Below are 15,725 nucleotides of genomic sequence, written 5' to 3' on the forward strand. Positions count from 1 at the left end.
TTATCTCATCTTATCTTCATTTCTCTGTTCATGCAGACTATTTTTTTTCTTGTTTTTTATGTAATGTAGGCTATCATACTTTCATCATGATTCAACCTGCTTTACACACACACACACACACACACACACACACACACACACACACACACACACAGCATTGAATAGAGATGCATGCACCAGTAATCCTGTTTTGGTTTTCCTGTTGCAAATACTACTAAGACTTGTACACTTCTTGCATTACTAGTACTACTGGGCTACTACCACCACTACGACTGATACTATTACTAATAATAATCCTCATGATGATGATGATGATGAAGGCTGGTGGTTTAATACTGCACCCACCTTCCTTCCTGAGACAAAGCACCCCCTGTTTGGACAGCATGTTGTTGTTCATCCATCAGCGCCTTCAGAGAGGCAGGTTGTCCTCCACAGTCACGTGGTCATCGGAGCCGAGCATCCTTCGCAGATCCAGCAGGCTGCGCGGCGTGTCTTCACTACGTTACGGCATGGACCAGAATCGCTGCTGCTGCCGTGTATAGTCAGCAGTATCCTTTGCTCCTCGCTTTTCCACCTGGACTGCTCTCTGAAATCGCAGGTAAGGCGACGATCGCGGTGGTTAGACACGCAAACGTTGACGCGTTGACTTTTGAGTGGGCAACTACGCACTGGCATCAAAAGGATGCTGAGTCGCTGTTTGGGTACTTGCTGTGCAACAAAGAGCAGCATGTGCCTGAGCTGAGGGGTTGTAGCATTGACGCTGATGCTCAAACTGAGACATGCAGCCGTGTTAGGGGATGCTTTGGAGTGTGTCCCGGCAGGGACGGAGCTGTCTGTGGGTGCAGGGCTGCGGAGACGTCTTCATTGTGTGCAGGTGGAGCAGCACCGCTCCGGAGGCGGTGGCTCCTCGGTTGTAGTATATTAATAGTGCGCTGCGGTGTTTCTCCTCTACAACAGGACGAGCTTTGACTTCTTGCTCGGTGGAAAGATGAGAGGCTCTGTAGGTCATCTGTGAGCATGTGAGAGAGTGTGAGATTCAAGTTCAAACAGGAGCTGGAGGTGGATAAGGTCACATAGTAATGACTCAGCAACAATCGGCTGCTGGGGAGTAAAGTAATGGTGCTGCACGGGATTTCCACAAATTGAAGGCTTGAAGCAGCTGGTTGGCTGGCTGTGCACACCTGACACCTCTCAGCTTCACTGTTTTAGAAATAAGACGTTTCAGCATTGAGTGCAGGTACTGATTATTGTCCCACTTAATGTCTGAACAAGAAGAGGCAGAGAGTGGGAGGCTGTGCAAACTGAGGTATGTCCTCCTTTCCGGAGATTTGATCCCATCTCTATTTCCTATTTTCTATTGAACAATAACGTTGCTCATTTTACATAACACAAAATGAGTCACTTATCTTGAAGCTTAATGATTGAGTTAAAGGGTAAATTCACCCTAATTGCACAATATATTCTAAACACCTGTGTCTCATCATGCAGATGTAGCAGTTTTTAATTGTTCAGGTCTTCAGTTTGTCTACAGTCATGCTAGCAGCCGTGCTTTGAGCTAGATGCTAATGTCATGCTAACATGCTAACACAATGACAATGCTAACATACTGCTACTTTATATAAATACCTCAGTAGCAAACATAATTACTTAGATTACTTGTTATTTTCTTTTGTTAACCTATATTACAAATATTCTATGTTTAATTAACGCAGGTAGAGAAAGAAAAATAGATTTGGGTTTTTGTAGCCTCCAGTTTCAGGTGTAGTTTTGTGGACAAAGTTTGAAGTGTTGCTCTCTTTGTTCCGCCCCTCCTCCACTCTGATTGGACGGCTTGGTAAAATGACCACAGTTTTTTTTACCGAAAGTTGGAACATTTTTCATCTCAACCTGAAGAAAATGTCTAACGCCCAGCCCTCGTTTGGTGACTAGCTTACGAACTGCAGCCACTGCTACAAGCTAACATGTTCTGCACCAGCTGCTCTGCTGAACACGCTAACCTGATATCAGCCGTCCATCAAACTTCAGGAAGACAACGACCAAGCTGACCCGTGAATGTCAAAGTAACAGAGAATTACTGGGATTGGTAACTGTGACGTCATGATTGAATGTTTAGCATAGCGTAGCCCTGATCAAACCAAACTCCATTCAGAAAACAGACGTTTTAAAAGTTGTTTGCTTGTCATCTTGCCAGCAGACCTGACAAAGCATGAATTCATACTTTTAACAATTCAGCATCATGATGTAGTTATATCGGCATCCTTTTGATCTGTATTTTGCAATTATACATAAAAAAGTTTATCTTGGGTTCAGATTGCTGTCGTTGCTGTTGTTCCTGTGTGGGCCAAATCAACATCAGTACTGTACACACATTCAGGACCGTACATCCATACTTCAGCGTAACTAGGACGTATTTTTTGGAAAGACATTGCTTGTTGAATTTTTATAAATGTTATGTTTTTAGTGCTGTGAGCGCCTCTAATGGAGGTCCATTCACCTCGGTTGTACTGGTGTGCAGGCAGAAATCTGGAGACAGATAAATCAAAGCAAGGACAAAACTAGTACAAGGCTGAACAGCAAGTATGATTTAATGCTACAATAAAGGTGAGACTACATTTATCTTGTGTCTTCTATATTCTTGTGTATATTCTGTGTTTGCTTTAAAAAACATTGGACTGATTCCACTCCTTTGTTTACCTCTGTTGTCTTACAGTACTGAGTAGTGATAGTGAAACAAACATTTTTGCTTATTGCCTTCGTGCTTCGGCTGTGGCCTGCAACATCATAGCATTGAAGTTTCTTGCCTTTGTAGAACTGTTGGTCACTCTCTCTCTGAGTTTGCTGCCCACTTGTCTTTAAATATAGATCTGTACATCAGGAAATAGCTCATGGCTGCGTCTGGAGTGGCTTGATCTGGGCTGGAGTGTGGGGAGTGGTTGTCACTGGGCAAAGATCGGTGAATGATGACTCTGCTGGTGGCCTCGGACTCTCAGGCCAACAGGAGGGCAGAATACTCTGACTGCATGCTGTTTTTTAGGAGACAGCAAACATGGCCTGCACAGATGACGTTTTGGCACTGCTCCCTGTTGGTTGATTAAAGCGGTGCAGATATGTGAGGCTGCGTTTAGTGCTGAGTAACGTCGGTGGTGCCAGAGTATTATGTGTGGTTTAACAGGTTAACTGTGGTTTGCAGTAGCTCGTGATCTTACACTCTCCCTCTGCACTGTATGCGAAGTGTCCCTGTTCTTCAGCATGTACTGTGAAGCTCTGCAAGATGTCTCTGCACTGATGCCAAGGCTAATTCTTATTCAGTTTGTGATCAAAGTTAATCACTCCCTGGTTCCTTCACTGCCATATTAATTAAAATCTTGTAAGGATCAGGATGAAACATTGCATAATTGCAAACAGTTGAGAGGTGATGAGCCGCAGACTCATTAATTGGCACATTTAATGGTCATTTTGTACATAAAGATGATTCAAATTTAAGTTGAAATACTCGATATTTTTAATGCATCAGGTGCTTAACATGTTCTGTTTAATCATAGAAAATGTCCAGAGTAGACCATTATGCATTAGGATCAACATCGAAAATACAGGTTTAAAGCAGGAATACCAGTAAAGTCTACTGAGCTGAAGATTAATGCTGCTGCTCACTGATGCCTGTCATTCATTAATGCTTTTGACTCTTCCTCTCTGCTGATTGAATCCCTGCAGCCATCAGGAGACCGCAGGGCAGATCTGAGTTTGGCGTAGTCCAGTTTGTAAAGTGCTGCACCAAAGTGCGGTGCCAAAACAGGCTCAGCGATCGACTGTGGTTACCTTGATTGAATGATGTGCAACAAACAGAGGCTCAGAGCGCTCTCCTCGTCTCCTCTTTCCTCCGTCTCGCAGGAGTCTTTGCTCTCATTCCAAAGTGTCTGGCAGAAGCGGCATCCATTTAATTCTTAAAACGCATTTTGGCTTCTGATATGATGCAACAGAACTATGGCTGCGGTCATCTCTGTTCAGCTTCACTGAGTGAGTCAAGATGTTGATTTATCTTAACAAACTTTGCAAAGTTTGCTCCGAATAGTCACGTAAACAGGTTTATCATTGAGAATGGTGGACGCATTCATGTTAGTATATTAAGAAACTATTGTTCAGTGAGAGATGTAAACGTTTAAATCCAGTTAAATACAACCTTTTTAACCACTAAAGCAAACAAACCAAACAGATTTAAGTTGAATAGTCGACTAATTGTCCATTTATTTAAAATATTTCTTGGTTCCAGCTTCTCATTTATGAGGATTTGCTGATTTTGTTTCTCTTATTTGATAATAAACTACATTTATTTTGGTTTTTGACTGACGACAAAACAAGACCTTGGGTGATATTACCCTGGACTTCTCCTCACATTTTATAGACCAGTAATGAATGAATTGCATCAAAATAATCATTAATTGCAGCCCTAAAACTTCAGTTTGCGAGCAAAACTATAACAATATTTTATGCATTTCTTGTGCAGTAAATGGAAAGTCAAGTAGCAGTAAAGTACAAGTGTGTGAGTAAATGTACTTTTACTTTCTAGTCACATTCTTTAGCCATTAGTCATTCATGTCATCATATGTAGTGTTATTACTCACTCATTATTCGTATTTTATATTTTCATGACATAACCATTCTCTTATCAGTGACGTCTCTCTGAGTTGGTTGACATTGAGGGTCAGGTGATGAGCGTGTTTGCCCTCTCGTCCACACGGCCGATCATTCGGACTACTGTTTCTGTCCGGCCCTGAAACATGCGGTTGATTATTTGAAGGGGGTCTGTTCTCAGTCGTCCTCGTCGCTGTATCGCAGCACCGTCGTTCACCAGCTTTGCTTTCTTTTTTTTCGTGGGTCCCAGCACTATCGATGTCTGTCACTTCTGTGCCGTGTGTCAGCGCTGGCTTCACACATTCAAAGGCCGAGCCGTTCAGAGCTCTCTCATTACACAGCTGGGATGAAGGGGGTGGGACATTTGATAGTGCTGCCGCAGCGAGTTCGGTGGCGGTGGGCCGGGGCGGGAGCAGGGTCAGCTTTGGCCAGAGTGAAAACACACGCCACCGGTGGCCAATCAGGATGACACACCGGCCCTTCAGACACAGCTGAAGGTAGGAAGGAACATGTGCAGGGGGTTTATGTCCCCATAGCACATTTCAACAGCACAGATAATATTGATCGAGCTCTGTGGATCCACGGGCTCAGGCTCGTATGCATGCTGATTATTGATAATTACATATTATCCATCAAGCTATTAAGATCATTCTGCACAGTTCGAAACTACAAATGCTTATTTGTTTGATGCATTAATGGACTGAATAATAAGAAAACACTCTGCTTTCCTCTGCAACTTAATCAAGAATGCGCACACAGACGTGCTGTTGTTGCATGTCCAGCTGTCTCTTGGCTACAGTCGTGTTTATGCACTTAACAGAAATATCATGAAATCATGCACAACAGCTGGACTTTGACTCCCTGGATTTAAAAACCTGCTTTTCATAAAAAAAACCCTAAAAGATTTCAGGTGTTGATGATTGAAAAACACCCTTGCAGGTCGTTCTTGGAGACGCAGCACAGCATAATGAAAAGCTAAAAACTGCTCGAGAGATAACCCCAAACTGTTCTGTGTACTCACATCAACAGCATACTTGTATTTGTGCAGCGCCTTGTGCATAATGTGAGCCATGAGCCAGCTGTGAAAGTCTCAGAGGGAGCGAATGAGTCAGCTGAATAAAACTGTGACAGATGTAGAGCCTCTTATTGTGACAGTGGGGAAACAGCAGCTCCAAACTGGGTGGCTCACTGGGGAATCATCAGCAATATTCCCTCAATTCCCATGACTTCCTTTTGTCCACAGCGTCCAATTGTCACATAATGTGTGCTTAATTAGGTCTAATATTTTCTCATGGCATGCACTGTTCTGACTCAGTCATCAGCCTTATAAAAGCCTTACACACACACACACACACACACACACACACACAGTCATAATTCATGAAATAACACTGCTGTTCACTTCATACTGGTCGATTATTACTTGACCACAAGTGATACAGTTAACAGACAATACAACAGTATGAATAGTACAAAGAGTAGTGCCTGCGCCCGTCTGTGAGGAGCAGGCATTGCTGGCATTAATCCTTGCAAACTGACTGAATGCTGAGTGACGAGATCTTCACTGGAAGTTGTGGGAAATGGCGATTGTCTTGCTTGCCCTCTTCCACACTGCCCAGAATAATTACAGACCAACAATCCTCGGCATGTTTGCGTGAATGAGAGGAACCTGTTCTCCACCACGTTAAAACCAAAATAATCAGCGGCGTCTATTTTGGTGTCATCGGGATAACTGAGCGGACCCAAGGTGCCTTCTCTTGTTTGTTTACGTGCGTTTGTGCTACTGTGGTTCTCAAATCAGACTAAGTGAGAATTAAGAGTTCAGTAACGCCTGCAGCAGGATGTGTTGCTGGACAGTAAAGGTTGAGGTAAATGTTATGTGCTGTGTTTATGGTCTGGTTAGGTTTAGGCACCAAAAACCCTTGATTACAGTTAGCAAAGGTTTTGGCTTGAAATACCCGATGTTACCACAAACACGCCTCAAACAGTCGCCTGCTGCTCGCAGTCGTCTCGCCTAGCTGCCACCACCGACTCCTCCTGATGGGAAACTCAGCTCAGATCAGAACTACGTCGCCTTGATTCCTGTTGTAGAAACATGTGCATGATAGATATGAAATCTGTGGTTTGCAGAAACGGACGATGTTAACATTTTATTCTGGGAAAGCTCACTGATTTGCTGTCTGCTGAGCTCGGGAGTCAGTTCCCGTCACGATGACAGGGGTCACAAATAATACGCTTGAGAATGTAATGTGGCAAAATAAGAGTTATTCAGATGAGCTTTCACCTTTACTCCACTGACAGACGCACGGAGAGAGCGGGAGTGACATGGGTGTAACCACAGCGGCCTCACTTTGAGACGGGAGCTCTGTCACCATGGCAGCTCATAAAAACACCACAGGGATCATAAGAAATTAATTTTTAAAAAACACAATTACCATCATTTGGGTGGGAAGCAGCAATGAAATGCTGTGATTATATCAGGTTAGATGCTTGATTGGTGATATAAGGTCCGATAACGGCGACACGACGCGCTGATTAACGGTTTTTATTGCTGAAACTTCACGCAGAGCTGCTTAATGGGAACACAATCGTTCACTTTGAGTTTATTGGATGTGTTTCAAGCTGTGTGTGGCTGGGTGTGTGTTTCAGGGATCATTTACATATGGCAGCTGTGTATTGACAGTCGTCTGCGTGTTGCTAACATCAGACTTCCTCCTGTCCGCTCTCTTGCAGGTTATGCCACCCCAAAGGCTTCCTGGATCCCCAACCGTGAAAGAGAAAGGCTGATCCCCGTCCTCCCCCAGGTTCCTGCTGCTCTGCACCTCATCTATCCTCCTTCCCTCTCCTGCTTATTCCCCTCTCCCAACAGTGCTAACCCCACCCGACTCCCCCCGCCTGACCCTGCCACCCCGTCAGCCTTTACCTCTAGGACTGTTCGTCCGGTCACATCTTCCCTCATAAATCCTTCCCCACAGCAGCGTCAGACCCTCTCTCTCTGCTTAGTTTTATTCCAGCCACACTAGCCGTCTTTTCTGCAGGCCCTTGTCCTCGTCGTAGAGCTGCTCTTCACCTACTGGCTGCACGCCGGGCCCCATGGCTACAGGAGGTCATGCCCCAGAGATAGATGTGTTGATCAACCTACAACAGGTGAGGATTACTTTAAAAAGTCTTGTGTAGCTCTAATATCCACTTTTCTTGAACTAAATTTCTTTCAGCACTCAAAGCACAAACGTCTCTTTTGTTTAATCCGGAGCCTTTGCGCTCTGCGTGGGGGAGATCCTGTTGCCTTTTAGCCGTGCAGCCCGGTGCTGTGAATGGCATAACCCTGTGAAAAAGCCAGCAGCTTTCAGTTTGATTTGAATTGCTTTAATTAGACCCGAGAGCTCTTCCAAGCAGCCGAGTGATTAAGAACCGTCCTGGGGCTGGAAAGGTAGCGTGGACTCCTGCAGTTCGGCTCTCTGCATGTGTGTGTGTGTGTGTGTGGTGATTTTCTGGAGAAAATGCATTGAGGACTTCACAAAATGGGAATATAGTCTTGGTGTAGTTGTGTGTTCATGTGTGCATGTTTAAAAGGATAAATTGGCCTTTATTGGGAAGGCACTTGTTCTTTTTCTTGTTGAGAGTTCGGTGTGGAGATCTGTGTCAGATCTGTGTGTTAATTATATGGTGATTTGCTTAGTTTAACATAAAGACTGGAAACAGCAAAGAAAAATTCCTCCTCCCAACATCTCCAAATATGACTAATTAACGCTTTGGTTTCTCATTTGTTTGTGTTGGTTTTGCACTTTTTAGGGGAGTCAAGTGCTGCAGTGTTTTCTTGGCTTCTATCCTCTCAGGGTCTGTTCTCAGGAATGAAGTTTGCGGGTTGTTGTTTTCCATCAGGAACGCCTTGATGGAATTTCTTTAAATTGGGCACAAGGATCCACGTAAACTCAAGGATGAAAAAAATTGGTCATTGAATGTCAAAGCATGCGGTGTCGGTCAGCTTTAGAGATGCTGAGAAGAATGTTTCTGAACTGTGCAGAGAGCTAGGCTAGCGGTTGGCCCTGCTTCCATTCTTTATGCTAAGCTAAGCTAATCACCTTCAGCTCCATTCCTAACATACACACGAGAGTGTTATCAATCTTCTTGTCTCACTCTTTGTTAGAAAACAACTATTCCTTAAACAGAAATTCAAGAAAAATAGAAGGAAATGGTTATTCGGTCCCACCTCTGACAGAAAACAGATCGTACTTTTTGAGATTTGGACTGCATTCACTGCTGAATGCAAGAAAACAGATGAGGTCTGTCCTTTTCAAATGGCAGCGCTGGATTACACTGTGACACAGACTTAAATGAAGTGAAGGACGCTCAGTTTGGAAAGCGACGGCCGTCTCAAGGATGAACAAATGGAAATATTATGATCTATATGAAATAATGGACTGCTGAGGAGTGGAAGAGGTTCGACTGCGGGATAAAAACTGGTCTGTGCCAAATATCTGAAGAAAATCTGGACAGCGAGTGTGTAGGAGACGTTACTATGTCAGCCCGTGCAATGAAGTCATGCCCAGTGAGCCACTGAAGGAGTCCTTTGTAGCTGCAGCAGGGACAGCAATGCTGGCAGCGTGGCTGCAAGCTTGAAACCGAAAAGTGAGAAAAAAGGACTTCATAAGCTTGTTTGACAGAAAGCTATGAAAAATGCTTTGTGTCTCATTCCTTAGCTGCAAAATATCTTAACACCCATTTCACATTTTCATACCAATCAGCTGCCAAAGAGCTTGTTTATTATGGGCCAGTGAGCAGCACAGTGGATCTGGTAAAATGCGTATGCTGAAACACAAGATATGTTTCCCAAATCGTCCCAATCTTCTCAGCTGGATGTGCGACTTCAAAACGAAGCGTTTGGCTGTTTGCTCTCTCGCCCTCAGGCCAGTGCTGCCCTTTCAGACAGCTTGTGTATGATGAACGTCAAAAACAAAGGGCCCGTTTCACTTCTTTCAAATGGCACTTTTCATATTGTTGCAATTCTGTGAAAAAGACAGCTTGAACTCAAGCTCTGCTTAATTTGTGTGACCGCTGACATTTATTGACAGCGAGGAATTCAGATGTCCCAGATGTTGCAAAACAGTTTAATAAAAGGCTGAAATACGGCCACGGTTTGGCAGAGCAGGCTGAGCGGATTGTGCAACGCTGCTAATAAACTTAGCTTAGTTTATTTATTTTTTTGCACAAAACACAATAAACCCATAATGCATTAAATGAGCAAAAAGATCTTGATTGCTGCCAAGAGTTTAAAGAACAGAGTTTCCTCATACAATATTATGAGTATCTGGAGTGAAAGGAGCACTGAAATGTCTTCCCTCGAACGTCTCAACCCGGGGATGAGTCACACACGGCTCTGTGGAAAATACTCCCGTCCTTCATAACAGAATGTTTTCTAGCTGTTATTCAAGTGAAGCAGATTAGCCTGTGTTCTCAGGGAGAAGCAGCTCTGCCAGCTAAGTAGGTGATGTGTTAATATGCGCAGTGGGGACCAGATCCACAGTGTGCGGAGCATATTGTGACACTGATTTGAAGGAAATAATGGGCCGAGTGCTCGGCTACATATGTGGACCCTTCAATTCTCTACCCTCAATTACTTGTGCACTCTGTACTTAAAACACACACACACACACACACACACACACACACACACACACACACACACCATCCATAGAGACAGAGCTGCTTCTTTGCACCATTGCCTGCTTTAGTTGATTGATGGCACTCTGAACTGTAACTGACTTACCGTTTTTTTAAGGTGGTTTGGTGTGAGGGTATGTGTGTGTGTGTGTGTGTGTGTGTGTGTGTGTGTGTGTGTGTGTGTGTATACGGAGGATGTGAATGCAGCCTCCTCTGGCCCAGCTGAGTCTTGGTTGCCACAGAAACGTCACCAGCTGCTGTCGACTTGCGTCAGCTGCAGTTTTTGAAGAGATCCGCTCATGGGCGTTGCTGGTTTTGCTCGTCTGATTTGGTCGTTAAGACGGTTTTGACTTTAAATGATGGCGTTCAGTGGAGCTCAGTGCACTGCAGAGACCTTTTTGACCACTAGTAGTGCTGTGGAGCAATGTTGTTTTTTTTGCTTGATGGTGCACAGGGGCTACAGGTGGTTGTAATGCATCAAGAAACACAGTGTTTGTGTATTTGATGCATGTTTTATCTGCTTGCATGTTGCATGTATTTACAGATGCTCTCTATGTGTGGAATCAGGATGCATGACCTCTCAGTTCACACCTTCAAATATAAAGCAGGTACAGGGACTCAAATGACATCAAAAAAGCCAAATATGAGAGGACTGAATAAACAGTTAGTCTGATGAATTTGTTTAATAATGTGATTATTACATTGAAAGTTTAGCTTCAGGCCTCTGCTGAGTCTGACTTCTCTTTACTGCTGCTGCTGCTGCTTGATAGTGGCAGATTAGAAGGAGGCGACAGAAATAATTGTGTTAAATATTTTAGTGCATGTAAGTGATTGGACCATATCTATTGGAAAATCACTCTCAGTAATAAGGAAAGCGTTTTTGCTCTGTAACATCAGCTGCACAGTGAAAAGAAAAGCCAAACACTGATGCTGATATTTATGTTAGTTGTGATTTGTTTGTCTGGGACGCGTGCCAGCTCCTTCAATCAAAGAGGCCGAGATGAAGGGATGAAGGGAGTGGGAAGCGGCTTGAACGGTGCTAAATAAAAAGAGCAGGAAGCAGCAGAAAGCAGGATGATCTGCAGAGGAAAAACAAACTGATTGCACATTTTTATCTGCATGAATGTGAAAAAGTGAGGTGATCAGTGAAGAGTGTGTTTCATATCTTGAAGTGGTTTCCTGGTGCTGTTTGCCAACCTGAAGGTCCCGTTTACCTGCCTGAAGAACAACAAACATACAGCGCCGCTCACAGCATGGGCTGTAGCTCTGAACTGTGGCTCAGCATAAACACAGAGGCCGTGCTTTGATTTGAAGATATTCCAGCTGTTACATTCACTCATTCATCGTGGCAGCATGGCGTCCAGCTGTCCCAGGATGACACCTGGATTCAGCTGGTGTCCGTAACTTTCTCACCTTTATTAAAGGATGCTGATCCACTTTTCATGGCTGCACCTGCAGTTATGTTACTGCAGAGTAATAATAATACTAATGATAATAACTCACAGGCTGCTTCCCTCTACTTCTTTACATAAACTGCATGTTTAGTTAGCATCTTTTAAGTTGCTGATGTGTTAGCATGCAGACACCGAGCAACATTAGCATTGATTTGGGGTTGTGTTTCCGGCCATCTGATTGTTCCACTATCTGGTGTAAGCTACCTAAAGTCAGACCTAGACCTCGTAGCTGTTATCCTAACCCACCTTTGGCTCTTCACCTAATGTCTTGGACAGAAATAACTGGAGTGTGCCTTCACTCCAGAGGCTTTTCCTGAGCACTAATGTGAGGGTATTTGATCCTGACAAACAAAGGAAACACATCACACACACACACACACACACACACACACACACACACACAGCCTCCTGCGTATTAGTCAGCAGCTGATGAATATTTCAATGCTCCTCTCTGGCTCAGCATTCCATTAAATATGAAATATTAATGCCGCAGGAGAAGTTGGGCAGTTCATGAAAAAAGGTTAGCGTGTTTTTAAGTGAGCGGCGTCTTGGCTCACATGACCAGGCTGGTTTAATGGAAGCCCCCCCCCCCATACTTCATGTATCAGATATCATTGTGTTTGATGTGGATGGTAACCCACAGTGTTAACACTCACAGCAAACAGGCTGAGATGAGATGAGAGCTCTTACCCAGAATTCATTATAACAATATTAATATTTGGAGATTTCATCTCCGCGTTGGCAACACAGCCGACTGAAAAGGAGTGATTTCAGGGGTCCAGTGGGTTTACACGTCAGAGCATCCCCTCTGTTGATTTTTCCCAATTATTTGATTGATCAATAATGTCAGAAAATAGTGACAGTTTGCCATCAGAGTCCAAGGTGACATCCAGTGCCTTGTTTTATCCTACCAGTTGAAAAACCTAAAAAACACAGCTGATATTCATATTGGAGGAGCAGAAACAAGTGATTTTTGGCATTCGACAGATTCAGGTTACCTGACGCACATTCCTGCCAACGGGTTGGTGCTGTTCTGCTGATGATGTTGTTAATGTGCCAAGCGATACGCTAATAAACAGGGAAAACATTGTCAGTTTCGGTTCATTGGCTTTTCAATTGGTTTTCCATTACTGTGTCAACAAAATGAAAATGCACAGAGTGGCTTTAAAAACACAACACGATTCTGTCGCTGTGTAACAATGGATGCAGAGATCCAGTGTACCCAAACACTAATTACAGGGTCTGATTTTAACATTATTTCTCTTCTGTGTGCTGACCGTAATATCTCAGATTACCATTGGGGCCCACTGTTGGTAAAATGTACTGCATCTGAAATCACTGTACTCCATTGTCTGTCATCCAAATCCCATTCGCGTAGTGCCTCCACCACCTGGGCTGGGTTTGCCCTCCTCCTGTGGCCCTCCACCCTGACTGACTTCAAAGCTGACATGAAAGAGTTTTCAGTCATTGGCACCAATGGAGCTTGAGCAAAGCAAAATCAGGTTTAGAGAAAGTCGCTTTACTGTAATATCTGCCTCAGTGGAGAGTATTATTCCTCCTGCTTTACAAAAGGACTGTTAAATGATAAACAGTGCTTACCAGAGGAAGGTAAGGAGGGGTGGATGGTGGAGGAGAGGCTGAAATTAGACCAGATTGGTCCGCGGGAATCTAGAGCACTTTAAGTAATGAACAAAATTAAGCCGGCCGTCCAGTGAAAACAAGGCTTTTACAGCTCGCTCAATTTAAAATTCTCCTTTTATTCTCCGTCTGGCTTCGTCTGCCTCGGCCTTGTGTAGGTAGGTAGCTCGGATCATTAAACGTATCCTGTCCCTTCATCCCGCTGGTAATTAGGAAGTAATGGAGCCTTGGCCCAGAGAAATCTGAGACCACAGAACAGTAGCCAGAGCGCTCATGGTGCCAGCGCCAATCTGAGGCCCAGGAAGCGGCCTGTCCCGGTGATTTTGACCTATCAGAGGAACCAGCGGGCTCCGGCGGGACCCTCCCTCCGGCCTCCACTGTCTCCAGGGGTTGTCTTGTGCATTAGTTCTCTGCTGCTTAGCACTCTGTTGTATTGATTTGATGTCCTCTACATGTGAAGTGGAGGATGTACAGACACTATGAGCCTGTTGTGCTGAAACAGAATTATTTGAGGTTTCTCCTATCGTGAATACAAAGTAAAACACAGGGTTTGGGGTCAGCTGCGGTGTGCTGGCCGCATTGTTTTATTTCTAATCCACAAAGTACAGTGTTAACTTCTTTGTGCAGCAGAGTGCATGCAACACAGTCATATCACGGCGAATATGATTCATCCTGAACTGGAATGATCGCGACAGGACAGCGCATGTATGACGACATCAACGTCTTTCCGCCCTCTGCTTCATACTTTGTCCATGTTCAAGCTTTCAGGTGAAAGTCTCCTCTTTCCCTCCGTCCTGCTCCAGGTGAAGGTGGACGAGGAAGATGAGGAAGGATCAGCGGAGGAACAGGAGGAGGAAGAGGAGCAGGAGAGCTGGGAGAAAGCGCTGTCTGTGGAGCGCTTTGGAGACATCATCAGTGACTCTGCCTCCACCAGCGGAGACAGGATGGGCCGACACTACACCGAGAAAGACTTCGAATGTAAGCGAAGCCACCGTGTGCGGTGTACTAGTACTGTGTACACGTCATACCTGCAGTTACACGTGTCACTCATAAGCTGTTCAGATCAGTGGAGAGTATTGATCCACACAAAAAGCAAGCACTCATGTCAGGTCATGTTTTAATAACGTAATTATTCTATTGAATAGTCTTAATGTGTTCCTTATTTTAAAGCTTGTTCCGAGCTGAATTTTAGCTGTAACACACATTATTTTATAATACTGTAATCCAGTTAAACATAAACGAGCTTACGCGTATAAATACACATAGAAAATCTGATCCTGTCTATCATAGTTTGACTTTTGTTGTGTTATGAGATCAGATTCAGAGCAGGGCACCAGATTGCGTGCATGTGAGTATATCTGTGGATTAGTATTAGGGAGATTAGCAGATGCTCTGCTGGGAGATGATAGTGGCTGAGATTAGATAGAGCTGCTTTCTTTGGATGTTTATTAAACAGTGCATATCTCCATTATTGCATTCATTAAAACCTGAAGCTTTTGTTTGTGTTGTGTCTTTCAAGTGTTTAATAGGGAATTACTGGGAGAGAGAGAGCATCTCCTCTGAGAGCAGCGCCAGTTTTTCCCTTTGCATGTTTTATTTAATGCAATCAAAAGCCTGCAGCCAAGAAACAGTATTTGTTCCTATGAGATGGTTTGTAGTTAAAACTCTGTTTATTCTGTTTATTTATTGTGCTGTAGCTGTGCAAATTCTGTGATTTCAAAGTTAGTGTTAGTCTTTGATTTAATGCACACGGTGACACAAATACTTCTGTGTTGCAGCTCAGATTGCACAGATTAATTGCACAGTTTGGGGAAGTGTTGGTCATATTTTGAGAAGCATTTCAAACAAGCTGAAATGTGTAGAGTTAGCTCAGAATGCTAAACACCGCTGATGATGCTGCTCTCATCAGGAGAGCTCAAGACTGATCATTGTCGATTTAGTTTCATATCAAACCATCAAATCACACCGTGATGCACTTTGATTTTATCCCTCACTGTCTTTAACACAGATCACAGACACACGTTTCACCATACGCACCACCCCTTATCCACCCACCTGCCCCTGCCCCAGCGTTTACGCAAGAGGGTGCACAGCACGGACAGACGGCGCAAAAAGAAACGGAAGAAAAAAAAGACCTCCCTGCCGCCCTCTGACGTCACGCCCACCATCCACGAGGTAGACGAGGAAGAGGCGGAGTCGGAGACAGACGGACAGGGCGTGGCTGCCACACCCACAGACCCACCTGACATCCAACCACAGGTAAAATAAGATTGACCTCTGCAGCGTAAAGATAAGTGCATGCAGTGCTGAGCCATCTGAGGTTCCTCCCCTCTCACTGATCTT

General features: G+C 44.2%; 1 protein-coding gene across 1 annotated transcript in view; it reads left to right on the forward strand.

The window, feature by feature from the left end:
- Nucleotides 1–445: 445 nt before the first annotated feature.
- The window catches only part of slc4a3 (solute carrier family 4 member 3), a 44,095-nt gene continuing 28,815 nt past the window's right edge, over nucleotides 446–15,725 (forward strand). Inside the window, exons 1-4 of the mRNA XM_076746209.1 lie at nucleotides 446–598; nucleotides 7,363–7,776; nucleotides 14,186–14,360; nucleotides 15,391–15,641. Of these exons, the coding sequence (XP_076602324.1) occupies nucleotides 7,723–7,776; nucleotides 14,186–14,360; nucleotides 15,391–15,641 (480 nt within the window). The 5' untranslated portion in view covers nucleotides 446–598; nucleotides 7,363–7,722. The remainder of the gene's footprint in view (nucleotides 599–7,362; nucleotides 7,777–14,185; nucleotides 14,361–15,390; nucleotides 15,642–15,725) is intronic.

This window comes from Chaetodon auriga, chromosome 13 (genome assembly GCF_051107435.1).
Source record: "Chaetodon auriga isolate fChaAug3 chromosome 13, fChaAug3.hap1, whole genome shotgun sequence".
Lineage (NCBI taxonomy): Eukaryota > Metazoa > Chordata > Actinopteri > Chaetodontiformes > Chaetodontidae > Chaetodon > Chaetodon auriga.